At 37.1% G+C, this 16,630-nt stretch overlaps 1 protein-coding gene across 1 annotated transcript; it reads left to right on the top strand.

The window, feature by feature from the left end:
- Positions 1-7,938: 7,938 nt before the first annotated feature.
- On the top strand, positions 7,939-11,660 carry LOC111213431 (dirigent protein 2-like). The gene has a single exon (XM_048758765.1). It carries the CDS (start codon positions 9,223-9,225, stop codon positions 9,778-9,780), a length of 558 nt encoding a protein of 185 aa, XP_048614722.1. The 5' UTR covers positions 7,939-9,222; the 3' UTR covers positions 9,781-11,660.
- Positions 11,661-16,630: the final 4,970 nt, after the last annotated feature.

Raw genomic sequence — 16,630 nt, 5'->3', positions numbered from 1 at the left:
CGGCTGGGTTATAAAAACGATAAGACTGAGTCAAATCCTTAATAACAACATAAGTCAAGTACAAAATAACAACAAAAGTTCATCATAAAACAACAACAACATAAGTCAAGTACTTCATAACAACACATGTTCATTTAGCCATCATTTGGTTTGCACAACATTTCCTCCTTCAGCGAGTATATCTGCTGCCATCTTCATCCGTAAACCTTGAATATATTGATCATTTATCCCATCAAACGTTACACCAAGCGCTAGGCACTCCACAAACTTCAACGAATACACCCCACAATCGCCAACCTGGGTGTTTTGTGGAGTGTATCTTTTGCTCCTCCTTCTGAATGAGAACTTCTTCCTATTAATGGGTCGGATATTGGCAGGAATATGTACACTCAGCATAGCGGGAATCATGTGCGTCAGCGGTTTAAATGAATTTAGAATTCCCTGCTCACTTTCGAGTCTTACCTCTCCAAAGATTGGATCGTAGCAATCAATCTTCTCCTTCTTCAGATCCACGTGATGTGCAACCCAGTGATTTCCGCCGGTTTGAAGACATCCGTACAAGTGATCCACATCTTCATACCACTTCAAGTTTGTTCGACAATGATCGGGAATCCTACCATTTATCATATCTTCATAACCATTGCCTTTGAACATGAACATTGTGGGTTTCATCTTAAACTGGGCGTAATCGTGAATCAAAAAACTTTGCCACCAAACATCAACGAAGGCAATCCGCTTGGACCAGAATGGAGTGGGCTCTCGCATGGACCTTTTAATGAGGACGTTCATATACGCCACGACATGCTACATAAATAATATTAACAAGTCAACCGTAATTAAATATATAACTCAGCCGTTATATAATAAAAGAATATATAACTCAGCCGTGATATAATAACAGAATATATAACTCATCCCTAAAAATTAGATAACACAGCCGTAATAAAATAAAATAATATATAACTCAGCCGTAATAAAGACTTACATTATCAAACACCCATCCATACTCATTCTCCGGCCACGGTCTCTCATGGATGAATATGTTGTAGAAGTCACTCTCATGATCAGCTGTTAGTACTTCTTTTTTACTTGGTGCTGCTGGTGGTTTGGGTGGAATTGCCTTGATGTGTTGCATAAGTTTCTCCAATAGCGCCGGATCAACAGGTGCTAGAGGATCATATATTGCTGATGAAGGAGTAACATTCTTTATCATGCACGTCATTCCATTATGTCCTACGTTCGGAAAAACTAATGATGAAGAAACTGCCGTCATTGACAACCCTTTTGGAGTTAACCGAACATTTTTCTCCCGGTAGTCGTTAATTATGGCAGATCTAACCACTTCAGAATTTTCGACATCAGACTCCGGCGCGAATTCGTTCTGTTCTGCAACACCTTCGTCAGTTATATCAGCCAATGAACTGTCCTCTACATCAGGTTGTACCTTGCATCTTGTTACACCATCACGCGGTGGAGTCACCTTTTTGTACTTTGACCCAACCTGTTTTTGCTTCTTTAGCTCAGCCTCTTGTTTCTTCTTTAACTCAGCCTCTTTTTTTCTTAGCCTCAGCCCCTTTTTTCTTAGCTCCAGCCTCTTTTTTCTTAGCTTCAGCCTCTTTTTTCGTATCCTCAGCAGCTTTTTTTCTTAGCCTTAGCCTTCTCCTTCCTCTTAAACGCAACATCTGCCAGCGCTGCTTTTTTCTTCTCATCGGCTTCCTCACCCTTAACAATACGCTTGCGCCTGCAGCCGCGTCCATAGGCTGGATCCTTAGCAGCCTTATCATCCTTAGTAGCCTTATCATCCTTAGTAGCCTTTGCAGGAGAAACTAATACAAAATCAAGAGGCCGCATATCAGTAGCTTTATCGACACTACCAAACACCTCATCCAAAGTCCTTTTCACCCCTGATTCCTTTTCAAACTCCTTGGCCAAATTCTTTTTCGGTCCAAACTCCTTACCAGGAGTCGTAGCTACTAACGCTGGACTATTGATAGACTTCTGATGCGTTCGAACCACCGGTGATGCCATCGATAAAGAGTTATCTGATAATGGTAGAGAGGGGTTATCATGGTTTTTGGGAATTTTCCCAATCCCCAGATCTTTCAGACGCTCCTCCAGTAAAGCATTCACCCTGTCATCAATGGTCTTTTGGTCCATCAATGGTCTGTTCCGGTCTAACTCGTAAGCTTCCAACCTTGAGTCAACCTGATCAAATTTTCTGGAAATAATATCCAGAGTACTCACAATGGTCGTTAGAGTCGCTTTGTTCTCCAACTCCAACTCTTTGCTACCTTCCTTCTCGCTAGAACCCTTTCCCGCTGCAACAGCTTCAGACTCATTATGTGTCTTAACTTTCTTCTGCTTCTTAGTGGGTGGCTCAGCTTCTGACGAAACTCCACCCTTCATTCTCTTCTTCTCATTCCCCTTCCCCTTTGCATTCCCCTGCACTTCCCACAAAACTTTCACAAATCTACCTGAATGTATGTCTGTTATCAACCTAACGAGTTGTGGGTCGTCATCTTCACCCGACCAAATAGGAAACATCTCTTCAATTGAATCCTTCAAAACCATTCTCCTCACACGCACCTGCAACACCAGGTTATAACAAAACTCAGCCTCCAAACTAACACAAAACTCAGCCATCAACTAAAATAATTCAGCCGTGATTTAACACATAACTCAGCCATCAACTAAAATAATCCAGCCGTAATTTAACACATAACTCAGCCATTAAGTAACTCCGAACTCAGCCATCAAATAAATTAAGTCAGCGTTAAACCTTAACTCGCCATGCTTTTCGATTTCGGCAGACAACAATTTATCAAAGCTTGCACGTGTACGCTTTCCACCCCATCGCAAAAGCGGAACGTCTTCGTTATTGATCACTCTCCCAAAACTCTCACCGAAGCATGTGACGGATTCATAAGCCCAAATCAGTAACGCGTCCTTCATGCCGCTTATTGTGTATGAACCTCCATCTGGAGCCAATGTTTTAATGGAGTCAATTAGAAATTCGTATGCAGTCCGACCCCATGGATACGACCTCATGGCTTCATCGTCGAATACCCTTATTGCACTTTTAAAGGGTATCCTTGAATTGTGATGCAAACAATAGACTCCCATGGCTTGAAGAAGTAGCAGCCCCAACCACTTGCGCTTTTCAAAACTCCAAAGCGGACAGAACGCTAATGCTGCCTTCAGTTCATCTAACTTTGGTCCCATCCCAAGCGGCACCTTCAACTCCCCCCAAAACTCATTGTATTGACCATGATCAAATTTTTCTGTTGGCAATGGACCTGTGTATAGCCCAGTGATCTCACCAAACTCGAGCAAGCTAAACCTGATAGTCTCATCAGCCACGAGACACCATATCTCCTTCTTTATAACTCGCAGCTGTCTACACAGTAGATAGTGCACGGTCCTACCAGACCACATGCTTTCGCGTTAAGCTAGCCTAGCAACTACTCCAATGGGAGAGTTCACCAGTTCTTCCCACACATCAAGTCCTATTGTTTCTCTAACGTGGGGGAAATGCCCTAGATGGAAATTGTGATTAATAACTTTACCATCTAGGTTAGAAGACCCTTCAGGGTAAAGTCTTGGTGGGTAATCCTCTGATTTAACTTCAGCAGCATCCATCTGATCATATAACCCAACAATAAAATCAGCCACAACAAAACAGTAACTCAGCCGCATCATAAGAGTAACACAGTCATAACATAACATTAGGTTATTCACGACACAAATATAACTAAGCCATAACATAACCATAACTCAGCCGCATCAAATCCCTAACACAGACGCAACGAAACCCCCAACAAAACAAAATCACAGTCGCAACACAACCCTATCTCAGTCGCAACAAAATATAAATCAGATGAAATATAATACATAACTGACCCACAAACTCAACAAAACACAATATATAACGTCGCGATATCCTACAGAAAAAGACGAACTCAGAGATAAGAATGCGGCGAAGACGATTTCGTACAAACGAGTTCAGAATTCTGATTTCGGGCACGATGATAACAGAGAAAACAGAGTACAACGACAGAGAGCTATTTCGACGAAGAGGAAGTTAACACAGACAATGTCGATGATAGAGAGTGGGAGTATCCTCGCGGTTCCTTCTTCGACGGTTCTTCTTCGAGACGACAAAACGATGTTCTTAGTTAGTTAGTTTTTTAAAACTTCGATTTAGTTATGTTGGAGAAGAGACAGTTTGGTTTCTATTGTGGTGGTGATGTGTAATTTTAATTACTGATGTGGATTATATGTTTAAAAGTAATTTCAGTTAAAAAAAACTAACCAAATGCCCTTAGAGTCATTTACTATGGGTGTCCAAACATTCTAGTCATTTAAAAAAGATGTTTAACACTCTAGTAATAAACCAACTTTTGTTATACATTCTAGTCACTTTCTCTAAGGAAGATGATGAAGTTATAAGGAAGCATTGGATATTTGTAATTTAAATACATACCGTTTTTAATTAAAAATAAGAAATATTAACTATGTCTATGTTTACAAACAATTTTCATTTAGTATGCTATCTACGTATCCAAAAAAACTCATTTGTATTCCAGCTTTAATAAGATAGATAGATAGATATACTCTATCACTGATATAATTTATATATTTCAAAGAGTTAGCCTTAAATTTTAAAAATGAACTTTAAGAGCATTTCCAAAAAAAATTCTTTATTTTAAAGTATATTTGAAGTTTCAATGTGTTATTCTCTAAAAGCAAAAGTTCAAACTTAATTTCAAAATTATCTATATTTTACATTATGATCCTTATATTTATCATAATTAATGTAAATCCATAAAACTTTTATAAATAACTAACGCTCATATAAAAATATTACAACGATATTAATTAATAAAATCTTACACTAAAATATAAAATTATAAATAGAAACACATACTTAAATATTAAAATACAAAAGAGAAATACCACATTATTCTATAAAATTATTTATGTCATGCTTCATCTTTAATTACACAAAATTTGTTTGGACATTATTTTGAAGATTCTGGAACAAATTTACCAGACTATTATGTTAGTGCAAATAGGACACCACAATTAGATAATGCAGAAGATAAATCAACAGAAAAAATAGATACAAGTAAACAACTATTGCTTTACTAGAAATTTCCTAAACAATCTATTACAAGGCTTGCTTATCAGCTTTACATAACATGTTAACACTCTAACAGCTTCTACTGAAAGATTCCTAATCTACCCAAACTTGTCTCTCTGTCGTCAGTACTTCAGCTTCTGCTTCAGCACGACCCAAGAACACCCCTAAGGGATTTTCACCCTTCCTCTATAATAATAGCCCAGTGTCTTATGGAATACACACGACTCCATAGCTCTTTTATAGTGATCTCCACGTTCCTGAAACCCTAGCCTCCAAATAACATGGATATGGACAACTTCCATATCAATAAGTACACTTTCATTTTCTTGAAATGTACTTACTCCTCAAGGCATAAACTTGCTCCTCAAATTTATCTCTTGCCTTTTCTCCATGGTTTAAACTTTCTCCTCAAGTTTATCCAACGCCAGCTCAGCATCTTGCGTCCACATGGTCTCTACCACTCTGCATGCCTTCTGGTTCACTCTTTGACACACACTGCCTCATCAACTACTTCAACGACTACGTCAAGACATAAAACCCTCAGGTTATCCTTCTCCATCTCAGTATATCTTGCATCCACATAGTAATCCACACCCCGCATGCCTTATATAGTAACAACTAATGCATCCATCATCAGTGACTTTGTCGCCTAGTTAGTCATGGAAGACTATTGACATCTACAAGCTCCACTTGCATCTTCAATCTCCCCCTTTTAGCTTTGTGTGCGATCAAGCACAATATCCTTCTGGTTCAACAACCACATTTTCTCACCTAGAAACTTCCAAACTTGATATGCCATTCTCCCCCCACGAGAGTTGCACTATCTTCATCTTCTACAATAGATATACTTTTCTCTCCCACGAGATAAGCACCATATATATCAAGACGTCCATCACCATGCTCTTCTCCCCCACGAGATATGCATTCCTTGGACCATAACGTCACCACTTATCCCTCTAGTTGATTGCATACTAAGCTAAAACAGATGCTTAGATGTCAATACGAACATAATAGACACACCCATCTGCTTCTTCATGCGTATTGAATCGGGCTCTGACGCATCCGCCGAACTACTTCTTGAACTACCTCTCGAATCACTCCTTATCTTGGCTCCTTAGGCTTGGGCTTTTTCCCCTCTGCTGTAAATATGGTATGCTCCTCCCATCGAATCTTCACAGCTATCCACACAACATCATTGATTCCTCGAACCAACAACTTCATGCGCACCTTCCAATGATCATACCAGCCATCCTTCAACATGATTGTCTTCTGCATAGAACAATCGTGTACATCTTTACCTTCAAGATCACACCAGTAACTTAGGTGACCCGCTCTGATACCAATTGTTAGTGAAAAGATGACACCACAATTAGGTAATGCATAAGATAAATCAAGAGACAAAATAGATACAAGCAAACAACTATTGCTTTATTAGAAATTTTCTAAACAATCTATTACAAGACTTGCTTATCAGCTTTACACAGTCTGTTAACACCCAAACAGTTGCTATTGAAAGATTCATAATCTACCCAAACTTGTCTCTATGTCGTCAGTTTTTAAACATCTTCTTCGACACGACCCAAGAACACCCCTAAAGGATTTTCACCCTTCCTCTATAAGAATAGCCCAGTGTCTTATGGAATGCACACGACTCCATGGCTCTTTTATAGTGATCTCCACGTTTTTGAAACCCTAGCCTCCAAGGAACATGGATATAGACAACTTCCACATCAATAAGTACACTTTCCTTTTCATGAAATGTACTTATTCCCTAGAATATTTGATGGGTGGGTGCACTATTGCTATTTTAAGAACAAAGATGCATATGAAAAAGATTGAACCTTGGGAACTATGGGTGCACAAGCTGCTTTTTACCATATAAACTAACATAATTTGATGTTTCTATATACAAAATTTTGAAGTTTAAGATAATTATGGGTGCACTTGCACCCACACCTTACAACATGGCTTCACCACTGCTTATTTCTCAAGGCATAAACTTACACCCCAAGTTTATCTCTTGCATTTTCTCTACGGTATAAACTTGCTCCTCAAGTTTATCCCACGCCAGCTCAGCATCTTGCGTCCACATGGTCTCTACCACTCCGCATGCCTCCTGGTTCACTCTCTGACACACACTTCTTCAGCAACTGCTTCAGCAACTGCTTCAGCAACTACGTCAAGATATAAACCTTCAGTTTATCCTTCTCCATCTCATCATATTTTGCATCCATATGGTAATCCACCACTCCGCATGCTTTATGTAGTAACGACTAATGCATCAAGCATCAGTGACTTTGTCGCCTAGTTAGTCACGGAAGACTATTGACATCTACAAGCTCCATTTGCATCTTCATATTAGTGTTGTTGTAATATTTAAATTTGTGTAATAATTATATCTTCAGATATCTTTTTAAATTATTTTATTAAGTTCCTTTTGTAATATTCTTGTTGTTTTCCTATAGTTTTAAATTATTATAAATCTTATTTTAATTTTTTATATTTTTCTGTGTAAAAATTGAATTGATAAAAATAATTATGAGATATAGAATTTTTAAGTATTAAAACGATAAAAGGAAAATACTTAAGAATTATAAATGTGATGTGTAATTATTATAAGGACCAAAATGCAAATACAAAAATGAAACTTCAAATTTGAAGTTTTGAATATGAAGTTTCAATGCTCAAAACTCTAAATTTTAAATTTTAAAATTCTTTTTTGGAAAGCAAAAACTTCTACACTTGGAGTTATAGAGTTTCTTATGGAAATGTTCCAAACGGCTTGTATCACTTTTTTTTTTTTTTGAAAAATGAAGAAACCGAAGTCTATAGAAAATCTCATCTCAGTATAGTGGTTAGAGAGTAAGATAATAAATATTTTAACCAACTACACGAAACATTCTTATCGAAATATGGTCTTTCATCCTAGCGTTTGTTGCAAATGATGTCCCTGTTGGGAAGTACAAATAAAAAGGAAGATATATTAAAAAGACAAAAAGAAGATGGTGTTTATGACATAAGCAAGGCCCCCTGAAAGTTTTTTTTTTCTCGATGCTCATCTTTTAAAATCAAATGGTAGACGGATTTGAATTATTTCGAAGAGACGCTATGTCCAGCTAAATCTGATTTATATGAGAAAATAGAACATCACTGCTTCTCACCTTCTTGGCAAAAGAATCTGTACGCAAGTTCCTACATGACCTGGGTATGCGAGTGATGCTGAAATCTGAAAAATCGGTTTGTAGAAGTCGAAATGAGACTAGCTTGGAAGTTAACGCTGGCCAGTCGTTGGGGTTAGCAATCATGTCCACCAGGTCGGAACAATTCATCTCCATATGTATTGTGGTGCAATGTAATTCATCTAAACGTAAACATGACATCGCCTTTATGAATTCTTCCATCTCAGCATGAAGAGTTGATAGACTTTTACGGCACCCTTGAAGTCCAAATCTTTCGACTCCCATTCGATCCTTATAGAAGCATCCTAGTCCACTGACCTTGCCATTGCATTTGTATTGTGTGGTACCATTGCCAAACCAGTTTCCCGAGAGGAGTCCGAACTCTCATCTTCTCAGTTAATTCGTGAAGTGGATGGGATATTCATTGTCTAGAAAAAGAATTTTACCAGAGAAACTGATATTATGTTTGGAACCATTCTTACAAGCAAACAACAAGCTCATCAACGTAGACAACAATGTCTGATACAATATATCTATATATCTTTGTCTCTTACTTTAAAATTTAATATTTAAAGTCATCGAACTCAAGAATCTATTTGTTTATTCTTTTTATTTTGACTAAACTATATGTTTATTCTTATTTGTCTATTTATACCTTATCATTTACATAGTTTATGTATATCAGGATTTTGTCAGGGTCGGAATATCTAGTTGTTTATATAAATCTGATTAACTCCCTCTTCGTCAACTAACATGTTGTTGTCACTAAAATGGGAACTATACACAAACAAATTCGTGCTTTCCTTTAACTACGTATACTGACCATGTTTTGTGTATAAATAAACCACGTAATTTGCATACAATAGCCTAAAGTATAGTTTGTGGCTTATACGTACGAACATGGCTAAATGTTTTCTACCTCTTATTCCTTTATTCTTGATTGTTCTTCTTCTTGCCGTCGCCGTTTCAGAATCCAAAGCATACTCAACAACAACGCCGTTCGAAGGACATAAGCCGGAGAAACTCACCCACCTCCACTTTTACTTCCATGACGTAATCACCGGCGACAAACCAACTGCCATAAGAGTCGCTGCCCCCCCTGGAGCAAACTCCTCCGCAGTCTCATTTGGTGTGGTTATGATCGCCGACGACCCGTTGACAGAGGGACCAGACCCGAGCTCGAAGGAAGTCGGGAGAGCTCAGGGGATGTATGTTTCGACGGACATGAACATGTTAAGCTTCACAATGGTCTTTAACTTGGTGTTCACGGAAGGAGAGTTTAACGGGAGCACCATAGCTATGTATGGACGGAATCCGATAATGTCGAAGGTGAGGGAGATGCCGATCATCGGAGGCACCGGGGTGTTCAGGTTTGCTAGAGGCTACGCACAAGCCAGAACTTATAAACTTGTTGGTTTAAATGCCGTGGTTGAATACAATGTATTCATTTGGCATTAATTATATATATGGGATTTTGTTTATGTGATTCGAGAATGAATTGTTTCACTTTTGTTTGTTGTGGTTGTGTCGTTGGTGTTGTCGTGTGTAAATTGTAATTTGGTGAGTTATATTGAAATGGCTAGCTCTGTCTATATGCACATTAATATTGTATTCCAAATCTTGTACGAGTGACTGCAATCGCATGTTTTGGCCACACATAGGTAAGTACCGTTACTTTTCGTAAGAACGAAAGAACACAGAAACACAAAATACTAATGAACAAGATTCTCCGAATAACGGTTGTGTTTTATTAGAAATCTCTTAAACAAATTACACTTTTTGTTTAATCAGATTTACTCGACTTCACACTTGTGAATCGACACTGAGCAATTTCTAACCTATCCAACCTTAATCTAACAATCAAGTTCCCCGACTTGTTCAACACCCAAAACCTTGTTCAACTTTGACACATCACTGTTTTCTCTCTGCAATCCTAAAACGTTGAAGACAAACTCTCAAAGCTTGATACCTTTAACCTCTCAACCCAATCTTCGTTTTAATCTTGATAAGTCTAAATCTTTTGATTCATCCTTATCTTTAAGGTTTACAATCATTATCTTTTGCCAAATCGTAATTAATATCTCCAACCAATAAGATGATGCCACGTCATAACACTTTATGACTTGTGCAACCACGAAGCAACGTCGAACACATTTATTCGCAGACTCCTAGTCTCAGCAATCTCCCCCTTTTTCACTGAGTTTTACAACTCAAGCTTACTAGCTAACAATTGCAAGAAACTCCCCCTTGACTAAGTATCATCAAACTGAAACAACTCTTCATTCTCTCCCTGCTTGAGCGACAAAACTCTTTGAAAATCTCCATAACATATAATCCCTTTGTTACATCTCTTAGAACCCCATCCTCCTCATGCCAAGCATAAAGCATTGGTCCTGTTGACATTTGTGCATCCCAATTTTTCTGAACATGCTACTTTGCACATAAGCTCTTGAACACTGTTAGGCTCCTTACATTTGGAATACAAATCTGATTTTGCAATCCATACCTTACAATAGCTTTTTGGCTCAACATAACATTTGTTTTCATTCCAAGCCTTCTTGATATTGTTGATTCGTTCATAACAAAATCGATGAGTATGTCCATGTCTCCCACAAGAATAACATCCATGGTTGAGACTATGTTCTCCTGCCTTCCTTGACTTAGTCTTGCTTTCCAAAGCATCACAGTATTTTTGCATGTGTCCATGTTTCCCACAGGAGTAACATCCATGTTTGACCTTCTGATTTTTCTGTTCAACAAGTATTTTCCGGCTTGAACAGGTTTGATGTGATTCAATCTCCTTTGGTTTATTATCACGAACTGGTTCAGCACGAACAGAATTAATCAGACCTGTTTGATTTGATACACTATTTGTGGAGCTTAACACACGATATTCCTTGTATCCTAGACCCCAATTCTATTTTGCAGGCTGTCTCATGGCAAGAAGAGTATCTAAATCCTTTGTTCCTTTGCTCAACATCCTGATCTTTTTGTGATTTTCATTAAAATTATGCTCAAGACTTCTGCTTTTCTCTTTTTCTTCTGACAAAAGATCTGATAATCTATTTATCTTTGATTCCAATACAGATGAATTTTCCTGTTTATCTTCTGTCTGCTTGTGCAACCCGTTATCCTTCGTTGAACATGTTGACATCTCCAACATCAGTGTTGTAGGCTTTTCCATCTCCATTATATTAATATGAGCTTCTAGTAGCGTCTTGTTTTTGAGCAGGTTCAGATTCTCTTTGCTCAATTCAACCCAACTATCATAGAGCTTACGATATTCAGCCTTCATATCTATCTCTCCATCACTATCTGAATCAGAATCCATCTCTAGTTCTTCATCACTTTGTTTTCCAACAAGAGCTAGAAGATTAAGCTTTTCATCACTTCTCTTCTGATGATATGGACGTTCAACCCCAGACTGTCTCTTGCACACATCATGGCGATGAGAATCACATGTTTGACTACTTTTACTAGTACAACACTCATCTGAGTTAGAGTTCCTTAGGTGTTCTTTCTCAAATTGCTTTAAAGCCTCCTTGAAGTTTTGTGTCAGTAATTCAACACACTCGTCCAATTTTTGATTTAGACTTTCATGAAGTGACTGAAATCTGTCAATTTCCTTCTCATCAGCAAAAATTGTTTCTTTTCCTATCTTGGATGGACATGTAGTTGCTTTTATCTCTTCAGCTTTAGGAATCCCAACCAACTGTGAAAACTTCATCTCATCTGTATTCATCCCAACCTTGAACAATGCCTTATAGGATGCATACTTTTCTGGAAGACATCGTATCAGCTTCTTGACCAGTTTCTTATCCTTAAAGTTTTTACCAAGGACAATTGCTTCATTTGCAATAGATCTCAACTTTGAGCTGAAATCGTGACAGGTTCTTCTTCAGTCATTCTCAAGTTCTCAAATTGAGATGCCAAGTAGTCTAGTCTCGCTCTTTTAATTGTGGATATTCCCTCATAGTACTCCACAAGTGTGTCCCATGCATCCTTGGCTGAACAGCATCCCTGCACGAGTTTAAACTGATCAGAACTGATTGCATTGAAGATTTCTGATAGAGCCTTTGCGTTGAGTCTTGATGCCGTCTTTTCTGCCTTTGTCCACTTATTTTTGGGTTTAGGTATCTCCTCATCCTCTTCAGCAAAAATTGTTGGATCTGTTCATCTTGTTTCAACCACTGTCCAGACGTCTTCCTCAATCCCTTTGAGTTGTTGTCTCATGCGTACCTTCCAGTGCCCAAAGTTGTTTTCATCTAACATGAGTGATTTATGAGCCGCCACACACTCTGTTGTTTCCATGTTCTCCGCAGGACCTCAACCTGTTATAGATATCTAGATCTAGGTAGGTGAACTGCTCTGATACCAATTGTAAGAACAAAGAACACATAAACACAAAATACTAATGAACCAGATTCTCCAAATAACGGTTGTCTTTTATTAGAAATTTCTTAAACAAATTACACTATTTGTTTAATCAGATTTACTCGCCTTCACACTTGTGAATCGACACTGAGAAATTTCTAATCTACCCAACCTAATCTAACAACCAAGTTTCCCGACTTGTTCAACACCCAAAACTTTTTTCAACTTTGACACATCACTGTTTTCTCTCTGCACTCCTAAAAACGTTGAAGACAAACTCTCAAAGCTTGATACCTTTAACCTCTCAAGCCAATCTTCGTTTTAATCTTGATAAGTCTAAATCTTCTGATTCATCCTTATCTTTAAGGTTTACAATCATTATCTCTTGCCAAATCGTAATTAATATCTCCAACCAATAAGATGACGCCACGTCTTAACACCTTATGACTTGTGCAACCACGAAGCAACGTCGAACACATTTATGCAGACTCCTAGTCTCAACACTTTTAACTGGTGGTAGTGTGGTACCTATAGTTAAAAACATATTGAGTTTAGAACTACTAGTATGCAATGTTCAAAGCTCTTACAAAAACCAAAGAAATTCAAAGCTTAATTCAATCCCTACTGAGTTGTTTGGACTCTAAACAACTTTTGGTTGTTATTATATGTTTGGCTTGGAATGGTTTATTCTACAAATCCTACCAATATTTTTATTAATTATTTTGAATGAAAATGTAATGATCATTTCATCAGTTCTATATCCATTCCACAGAAATACATACATAATGTAAAGAATACATTTCTCATTAACTTTGATAAAATTATAAATAAATCAATGTATCATATTTTTCTGCCTATCTCGTTTATATTGTTCCATTTAATTTTTTTTTTGATAAGCCCTATCGGCTGATCCAGTCGGCTCCGTGAAGAACACACTTAGTGATACAGAGTGGAATAACCCGAAAGTGTACCACACTGTCTGATCCGAGTTTAGAATGCCTTCCGACTAATGTCAGGGAGTGGACCAATCATCTGTTATTGTCCACCATATAAACCACTTGGGCCGTAGCCCAAACCCAAACTAGCCAAATAGTGATAATTTAGTTTCTAAAGAGAATCAAACCCATGACTGATGTGGGTAAACACCAAACCCCCAGAAATTATTAGTAGGCTATTTTTTTTTTGATAAGCTGTTCCAGTTAAATTTATTCCAATAATACTATTTATGAAATAGGAATGTATAATTTTTTGGTTAAAGATACTTTAAGTCGTTAACCATAAATATAGTAGTGGACACTTGTAACTATGAAAATTCCAAGAAGATGTCAAAAAATGTCTTTTGTTTTAATTGTATTGATTATTACTAATAATTTATATATTTGTAACTGAAAAAAGAAAATATATATATGCGATATTGATCGAGGCAAATGATAATATTTTAGAATTAAGGTTTTAGTACATAATGTTTCTTCATTAAACAATTAGATAAATTTTAGTTCAACAAGCAAGGTTTCCTGCAAACGCATTTGCGGACAAATCCCTTGCACCGACCTTCAGGAAAACCTTCGCTTATACATACGTGTTTGCAATTCCTGCACTTTAAACATATTCCCTTAAAATTTATGCTCTTTGCTTCACACATTTGTTGTCCTTGAACCAATTTCATACCTATAAAAAATATTCAATAAGAATTCAAATTAATGGCCATAAATGTAATTAGGAACTACTAAAAACACTTTGTAATTAAACAAATATTTTTCAATTACTTCTATTGCTTAATATTATATGTAAAAGTTAATTATTTTATAACCAAAATCATGTGTTCATCACAGCAATGCCAATTTCATGTTAGCTAACTAGAACAAAAAGTGTTCAATTTTATAATAACAATATATACTACGTTTTTCATGTAAGCTATGGGTTTTCATTATTCTATCTAATACTTTTTGTACAACATCATTTATTTTACTGTATGAGATGACATTGTAAACATAATATTAATAACTTATTCAATTAATGTTTTACACTTGCATGCAAGATATTGTATTATATCAAACAAAAGAATTAAAATATAAGTGTACAACATTATATATATATATATATGTATATATTAGCAGATTTGGTTACATACATTATATAACTTAATATCAAGGAAATTACCTGGTCCGACAAGTAGTATGAATAAAAAGAAAAGCTTAGAGATTAACCGCATAAAATTCTCCATACTTAGCAACTAGTTTATCGAAATAAATATAATATAGAGGGAACAAATAGAAATATTGATATTAGAACTAACTTGTAACATTAGTTTGAGCAGCTTGAAATTTGTAGTTACATAAGTATTATTTTAATTGGTAGAATATCAACATGTATATTATTTATTAATGTGGAATGATGAACAATAAACATTTGTGGAACATATATGTGATAATTGTGGGAACCAAAATTCGCACTGTCGATTTCCGTTTAAATAAAGAAACTAGAAAAACCCTAATTTCCCAGAGGTCCCAGATATCTTCTAATACCACACGCCAAGCAATCAGAACACAATAATGACAACGATAAAGTATAAGAAATCGAAAAGAGAGCAAAGTAGATCTTATTCCAAATTCGCGTTTGAGCGTTACAACAAGGTAAGAGCCTGGGCTACGAGAGCTGTCGGCGAGATTCCTAGTTCTAAAACCCTAAGACGGCAATAACCTAGTTGAGTCGCAGCTCGAATAACAAAAACGGAAATATGCCTAAATCGCTCTAAGTGCTAAGTTTGCTCTGAAAAAGTTCTCCCCATGCCTCTCGCCTAGGACACCTTATATACTGGCTCGTAGGTCGGTTTACGATTTTCCTCTTCTGCCCTTAAGCCGCCATAGCATAAAAATGGAGATATTCCATTTTTTCCGATCTTCGTAATTATCTTCAAAATTTCGTATTTATCCGCGGAAACTTGACATTTTATCTTTCCTTGCGAACCAAGCGTAAACCGTCATGTGGCTTACGGACTGTTGGTTAAGAAATCGTAAGTTGGGCCTCGAGTCATGTCTTAGGTCCCTTTGGGCCGTCATCTGACTCGAAGCGTTTATTACAGCTTGTTTCGATAAAGAACAAAATTTCCGCGGTTTGTACGGTAAAGTTTGATCGATAACTTAGAATGGCGGGGAACGTGAAATGGGTTCGCTACGGTCTTCGGGAGATAGCATCAAAGGGTAAACGAGAATGTATGGACTAATGTCGTATCGACGTTTTGGAAGAGCTCGGCCGCTGCGTAGCGATCGAGCGGAACGGACGCTCGGTCGATACGTAGCGACCGAGCGGAACGAACGCTCGGTCGCTACGTAGCGACCGAGATTCGGCTTGGACTCGGTCGCTACGTAGCGACCGAGCTTTGGCTCGAGCTCGGTCGCTACGTTGCGACCGAGCTTTGACTCGAGCTTGGTCGCTACGTAGCGACCGACCGGAACACACGTTCGGTCGCTGCGTAGCGTCCCTTTTTGAGCTCTTGTCCGATGTCTCGTGTTTCCTCTGCAAAGCTTTTGGTAAGGAAGAATCTATTTCGAAAATGTATTTGTCGAAGAAAGTTTTTCGATTTCTTCTTCAAACGTTTTGAATGTTAACTTCGTCGTAACTGTTTTTGACCCCAACATAATTCATATTTGTGTGATTATGTTCCTAATATATACATCTTGTACTTAATTGTACCATAGACTGCGTAGAATCTTAAAAAGACACTAGAGTTCGATCCACAGAGATGTGAGATTTTTATTTTATTTCATTAATGTATGACTTTGATATATTATAATGAATATTTTAAATATATGATTTAAATTTTAGTGTTATATATTGTGTAACTCTATGATATTAATGATTAGGTTTATTATTCAAAATCATTAATATATAATGATTTTTATACATAATTTTATTTGCTATTAATTTTAGTTAC

Source organism: Brassica napus, chromosome C5 (genome assembly GCF_020379485.1).
Source record: "Brassica napus cultivar Da-Ae chromosome C5, Da-Ae, whole genome shotgun sequence".
In the NCBI taxonomy this organism is placed as follows: Eukaryota; Viridiplantae; Streptophyta; class Magnoliopsida; order Brassicales; family Brassicaceae; genus Brassica; species Brassica napus.
This window is presented reverse-complemented; position numbering and strand designations above follow the sequence as displayed.

Bases quoted from the DNA above. Each gene is read 5' to 3' on its own strand.
- LOC111213431 (XM_048758765.1), top strand. From the start codon at position 9,223: ATGGCTAAATGTTTTCTACCTCTTATTCCTTTATTCTTGATTGTTCTT.